The sequence below is a fragment of the Doryrhamphus excisus genome, chromosome 17, assembly GCF_030265055.1.
Source record: "Doryrhamphus excisus isolate RoL2022-K1 chromosome 17, RoL_Dexc_1.0, whole genome shotgun sequence".
NCBI lineage: Eukaryota > Metazoa > Chordata > Actinopteri > Syngnathiformes > Syngnathidae > Doryrhamphus > Doryrhamphus excisus.
In genome coordinates this window covers 5,201,433-5,207,647 of record NC_080482.1, presented here as the reverse complement: position 1 = coordinate 5,207,647, position 6,215 = coordinate 5,201,433, and the positions used below count along the sequence as shown (strand labels likewise).

At 40.1% G+C, this 6,215-nt stretch overlaps 1 protein-coding gene across 3 annotated transcripts; it reads left to right on the top strand.

Annotated features, from left to right (window-relative positions):
• The first annotated feature begins 2,063 nt into the window (after positions 1-2,063).
• On the top strand, positions 2,064-6,206 carry iqcg (IQ motif containing G). Of its 3 annotated transcripts, none has more exons than XM_058053134.1 (10): positions 2,064-2,176; positions 2,696-2,824; positions 2,913-2,941; positions 3,106-3,228; positions 3,519-3,603; positions 3,712-3,873; positions 4,506-4,580; positions 4,852-4,983; positions 5,052-5,141; positions 5,210-6,206. In XM_058053134.1, the coding sequence occupies exons 2-10, from the start codon at positions 2,696-2,698 to the stop codon at positions 5,324-5,326; spliced, it is 942 nt and encodes a 313-aa protein (XP_057909117.1). In that variant the 5' UTR covers positions 2,064-2,176; the 3' UTR covers positions 5,327-6,206. The 3 variants fall into 3 exon arrangements, with proteins under 3 accessions (XP_057909117.1, XP_057909118.1, XP_057909119.1); XM_058053135.1 differs by lacking the exon at positions 2,064-2,176 and adding an exon at positions 2,213-2,492; XM_058053136.1 differs by lacking the exon at positions 2,064-2,176 and adding an exon at positions 2,213-2,500.
• Positions 6,207-6,215: the final 9 nt, after the last annotated feature.

Here is a 6,215-nt window from a genome sequence, read left to right as displayed (position 1 = left end):
TGTCAGACTTGTCGCTAAGTGGGGATATACACCAGGCCTGCGCAGTGGTCACGGGGTAAAAAGTGACGGACGGACGGTCACATTGAAACTATATATTTTGTATCAGACGCCATTTGCTTTTGTATTTTCTTTTTACACGACTCGTTTTGGATGAAGTGTCATGTCACCCTTCCATTATTTAGAACAGGTTCAACCATTTATTGACTCAAATCTCTCTTTGTGCAAGTCTAGTGCCATAAAATGACATAAAGGGTGTCCATAAAGTCTCCTTACAATGTAAAATATGTATTACAAAAGCAAAAAATATAACAATTTCCTGATTTGCATTCATTCATTTTATACCGCTTATCCTCACAAGGGTCGCAGGGGGTGCTGGAGCCTATCCCAGCTGTCTTCAGGCGAGAGGCGCGGTACACCCTGGACTGGTGGCCAGCCAATCACAGGGCACATATAGACAAACAACCATTCACACTCACATTCATACCTATGGACAATTTGGAGTCGCCAATTAACCTAGCATGTTTTTGGAATGTGGGAGGAAACCGGAGCATCCAGAGAAAACCCACGCATGCACGGGGAGAACATGCAAACTCCACACAGAGATGGCTGAGGGTGGAATCGAACTCGGGTCTCCTAGCTGTGAGGTCTGACCACTCGTCCACCGTGCAGCCCTGCATTTTTAATCATTCATTCATTTTCTACGGCTTTTCCTCACGAGGGTCGCGGGGGTGCTGGAGCCTATCCCAGCTGTCTTTGGGCAAGAGGCAGGGTACACCCTGGACTGGTCGCCAGCCAATCACAGGGCACATATAGACAAACAACCATTCACACTCACATTCATATTCACATTCATACCTATGGACAATTTGGAGTCGCCAATTAACCTAGCATGTTTTTGGAATGTGGGAGGAAACCGGAGTACCCGGAGAAAACCCACACATGCAAAGTCCACACAGAGATGGCCGAGGGTGGAATCGAACTCGGGTCTCCTAGCTGTGAGGTCTGCGCAGTAACCACTTTCCACCGTGTAGCCCTGCATTTTTTATATATTTACTAAATTGTAAAGAGACTTTGTGGACACCATTTTGTATTCATATTTCTTCATTTGACCCAAAAAAAAGGTCTGATAAAGTGATATGACAAACTATACGTATTCATGAATAACATTGTGTGGTTTGTACGGTAAACAGTAACCACAAGTGTCTCTATATATGAACTCGCATCGGTCGTGCCGTGACCTGTTTCCAATTAAGGTTATGTGTTAAAAAATACATAAAAAATGATGCAAATGTTCCCCAAATGTTAAAAATGTTTGAGGTGATGCTTTCTATTGTTCATTTCTGTGCACATACAGACATATGACATACATTGCCATCATTACCATTACAACTCCTGCTGCTGGTTGGCAATAACACATGTGATGACTGGTTGGTTGTTTTCGGCAGCATCAGTGCAGTCATCTACATTACACGTTAGTACAATACACATTAGTGTATTACGCTTTTTCTTGCACAGATGTTTAGTTAAAGCTAAGCCATGGACAACATACAGTACACTCATCTCAACTAATACTTCATATAATGCCTTCCTTTGCTATCCACTAACTTGTGGCTTTATTTTTTTATGTTCTGCCTTAAAATTGTATTATATTAGTGGTCGCACTAATATGTTGACATGTCATCTAAAGTCAATGTGCAGGTTTTTGCTGAATGATGTATTGGTTCAGTTGGTTCCTGTGTTGCTTTGTGTCTTTAGGTTGGAGGAAGGAAGTCCACAGGAGAAACAGCATCGTGCATGAATGGTTTTGCTTGTATCTTCAGTGTGTATTACCTTCAGACTCCAATTCCCTGGCCAAAATAAATGCAATATCCTCCTACACTTTGATATCTTTTTTTTTTTTTTAGTTCTAAATATATTTGGTATACTTTTTGCTCCCATGACACATCTGTGTGCCTCCAGGCCTGTTTGAGTCTATGGATATATTTGGACTTATTTTTACTTTGACAGCAAAGGTTAGCAAGCTCGGTGTTTTGATTGGTCAGATTTTGTACCACCTGACCTTACTGGCATTACCATAGCAACAAGTCAACAGCCACCTCTTGTTCGACTGTGAATGTTTATTTGCGACCCTACAGATTGGCAAACGTTGCTTTGACTGTGATGTTGTGTTAACGACGTAAGTATTCATTTATTTTACGCCTTCATATTGTAATTCATAGCATAGCACTACCGGTTATTTGTAATGGAAAGATTTGCTATCTCTCGAGACGACTGATGACGTATTTCGTCGCGTGTCTTTTTACGATGAATTGACGTCATTGTTTAAAAGGTTTTCTTTGTAGTTTCTGTGTATCATTTCTTATATTTAATTCATGGGAAGTTAGGTGGAATAACTGGAATTTAAGAACGTATTAGCTTTTAAATGTATTGACAATAATTAGTATTGACTGATTGGCTGAGCGAAATCACGTGGTCAACTGCCGCTTAGTAAGGTGTGTAGGTAGGGTGTCGTTTGCTTACTCATTTAATTTACCAAATACGTAAAATTTAAAAAACTTATATTATTCTTTTCTGTCTTCATCAATGCTACAATGGTGCTGTTGTTTTAGTGACTAGGTATTTAGATGCCCTCCAGTGTCCAGAGTTAGTATTGCAGGCAGCCTGGTTCCTTATCACTACATAAACCTGTCCACAGATGAATTTATCCCAGATTCAGAGTCTCAGACTGGCAGCTGTACTGGAGGAGTGCTCAGACCAGTTGGACATACTGGAACATGCTCTGACGATCCATATCCACAGGGAGTGCAGTACTGAACAACGACGGGTGAGCACTTCACAGTCCATAAGTAATGCGAGGATGAAAGTGTCGTGATGGTGGTAATACTTCAGTTTTCTTTGTGTGTGTCTTCCAGGCCAGGGTAAAAAAGGTGAAACGAGACTGGTGAGTGCAGACGTGCAACTGTATGCATTTTGTTGCACACCACACACAAAGAGCCGTGCATGGACTGATGTCAGAGACAGGGACCGTGCATGGGACTTCAGTTCAGTCTTTCACTTTAAGTCATCTTGTGAAGCCTAATCTTAGTCTTTGTTTTGTTTGTGTAGTCACTATATCTCACAGCAGGTGTCCAAGTTACAAGGTGAGCTGGAAGAGAAACAGAGCTTTGCTTGTCTGCTGCAGGTGGTTCATGGACAGGACCAGGAAAAGAATGCTGAGAGCAGCAAAAGGTTCATCAACACACCATGTGGAAACATTCATTTAGTTCATTTTCTACCCCTTTATCATCACGAGGGTCGCGGGCGTGCTGGAGCCTATTCCATACGCTCTAAATAATCACTACATGTACCAGCATCCTTACCAAAAAGCTTCACAATTGTAAATATTCGAATTTATACAGATTTTCTATATTATTTTGTAATTTTGTTTTTGTCTGCAGTATATTTTTAAATGTGTTTCATCATGCAAAATGATGTTGTGTTAGTCATGTGTCATAGTCATGTGAGTGTGTTGCTCCCAGAGAAGCAAAGAAGGAGATGGAGAAGAGGAGGCGGCTGCTACCAAAGCAACAAGCGGAGCTCCAAGAGAAAGCAAATCAACTGAAGGTGAGATGCGCAAATCTAAACATCACCTCCATCCATGCTCATGTCTACAATTTGCTTGATGTAGCCACTGAACGCATCATAAACATCAACCTTTCACCCTCCTATCAGGAACTGCAAACATTATACGAGGATATTAAAGAGCGTCTGCATCAACTAAATGAGTCAAATGCTGAAAGGAAATGTCTTGAGGAGAGAAACATTGAGCAGCAGCTCCAGAGAACTCAAAATGAGATGAGGGAAGCTGAGAAGCGACTTGAAGACCAAGTAGTGGTGAGAGCAACAAGCCATGCGTAACACACCTTTGATTATTCACGCTATTATTATTATTATTATTATTCCCCTGACTTCCACATCTCACAGTCTGGCTCCAGCATCTCTGTGTGGAGTTTGCATGTACTTCTTGTGGCTTTTCAGTTACTCTGATTTTCTCCCAACATAAAAACATGTTAAGCTAAGTAGAAACTATAAAATAATATTAAATAGAAAATATAAATTCTGGTCCATAGCTGCTCTTTTGTTGGCCCGCACTAAATTCTAAAAATATAGTATAAGACAAAAACTTTAAAAAACAGCAAAAAAAAAATGAAAAAAGTTGTACTGTAATGTGGAAAAAGTCACTCAAAAAGCTAATCTAAAAATAGCTCAAGCAAATCTAAAACTATCATTTTTGTAGCACAAGGTTGTACTATGAAATAAAGACTTTTTTTTAAAGTCATAATATTTTGAAAAACAAAAACAAAGCATTAAAAAGTTTACATTTTTTGAATTTTAGGTTGCAGAAAAAGTGAAATATTATCGGAGTAAAGTCATGACAACAAGAAAATTTAAAACAACTGCAATTAATCAAGAAAAATATAAAAAAAAAATCCTGATATTACGACAACATTTACTCTGTCTCTTAGGTGCTGAATGATCAGTTGAAGCTGCAGGAGAGAATTCATGGGGAGTCAAATATATTCCTGAAAAAACAACATCAGGTGAGTTAAAGTTCAGTTAATCATAAGTAGAAGATTATAAAGCATAAATAAATTATAGAGCATAAATAAAAACAAACTGACATAAAAAAAACGTATACGAGGAGTGCTTCATTCTGTGTTTTCAGTGCACTTCCTTCTTTGGAACTTGAGTCAAAAGATCAAATCTAGTACTTACACACAATTACCGAGGGAATTACAATTTCTAGAATTTGCAATGTCAGTTTTCTTGACTTGGCAACCCGAGCACATCCTGTTCGTCCTTGTTGAGTAGGAGTTGCAGGAGCAGCTGCGACACTGGCAGGAGTGCACGGAGCAGAACATGCAGGAGAAGGAGCACAACCTCACCAGCATGCGTTACAGAAGAGCAACAAACTTGGAGAAACTTACTGCCATGCAGAAGAAGGTGAATGGTTCAACAGCCATCACTGCAACGTCAGCAGGAATATTAATAAAGCCTGAATATGTATTCAGTACAGCGAGATGGAAGAGGTGGTAAAAGAAGACTGGGAGGAGCAGGAGAGAATTCGCCAGCGGGAGCGTGAGATTGCAGCTTCTATCAAGGTAAGGGCATTCCCGTGGATAGTTGAAGGATTGATGGATTGGTCACCCGTGACTTTGGACTCTCACAGTTGCAGTCTTGGTGGAGAGGTTGCATGGTCCGCAAAGGATTTGGCATCTATAGGAAAGTCGAAGAAAAGAAAGGGAAGAAGAAGAAGAAGGAAGGAAAGAAGAAGAAGAAGAAATGAGTCTTAACGAGCCATGTGTATGGATTTATTAGATGGTTCTGGCTCGGGGAGAATTACATATTTTATACTAAACCTCTTAAAGCTCAAAGTCTAAACTTATTCTATTTCAAATCTATTTTAGTATGTATAATCGAATAATCGAACCCTCGACATAGAAATACCTCTGGACCTCATGTAATAGTAATGTAACCAAAGCATTCATTCATTCGTTTTCTACTGCTTATCTGCACAAGGGTTGCAGGAGGTGCTGGAGCCTATCCCAGCTGTCTTGGGGCGAGAGGCGGGGTACACCCTGGACTGGTCGCCAGCCAATCACAGGGCACATATAGACAAACAACCATTCACACTCACATTCATAAATCAAATTAATACAATTTGGAGTCACCAATTAACCGATAAGCATGTTTTTAGAATGTGGGAGACCCGGAGAAAACCCACGGGGAGAACATGCAAACTCCACACAGAGTTGGCCGATGATGGAATTGAACACGGGTCTCCTAGCTGTGAGGCCCTGTAACCAAAGCAATTTACTTTATATTGTTTTTTGTGTTAATTGTCTTTCCCTGGTGAAGACACAACCATAGCTATGTACAGTGACCCCCCCCCCCCCCCCCCCCCAGAAGTCTGACCCCCAAAATGAAAAAAACTATTTCTCGAAGGTCGCACAAAAACATGGACACAATACTTCACCTCTGTAAGCATGCATACATGCTGTAAGTGTAAATGGCTATTCATCCTACATTGGAATGTTATCACCAGTCTAGTACAAGCACAAATTTATGATTATTGATTAATGATTATTAATCTTTAATGCACATGTATCATCTAGTACTTAGCATCATTGTAGAAATCCCCTAAATTGAACCCTAAAATAAAAATAAATAAGGTT

What these genes read in the sequence shown, in the direction of transcription:
- iqcg (XM_058053134.1), top strand. Translation starts at nt 2,696, where the DNA reads ATGAATTTATCCCAGATTCAGAGTCTCAGACTGGCAGCTGTACTGGAG. An exon ending in TTACTGCCATGCAGAAGAAG is followed by an intron (nt 4,984 to 5,051) that starts GTGAATGGTTCA and finishes ATATGTATTCAG; the next exon opens with TACAGCGAGATGGAAGAGGT. An exon ending in AGATTGCAGCTTCTATCAAG is followed by an intron (nt 5,142 to 5,209) that starts GTAAGGGCATTC and finishes GGACTCTCACAG; the next exon opens with TTGCAGTCTTGGTGGAGAGG.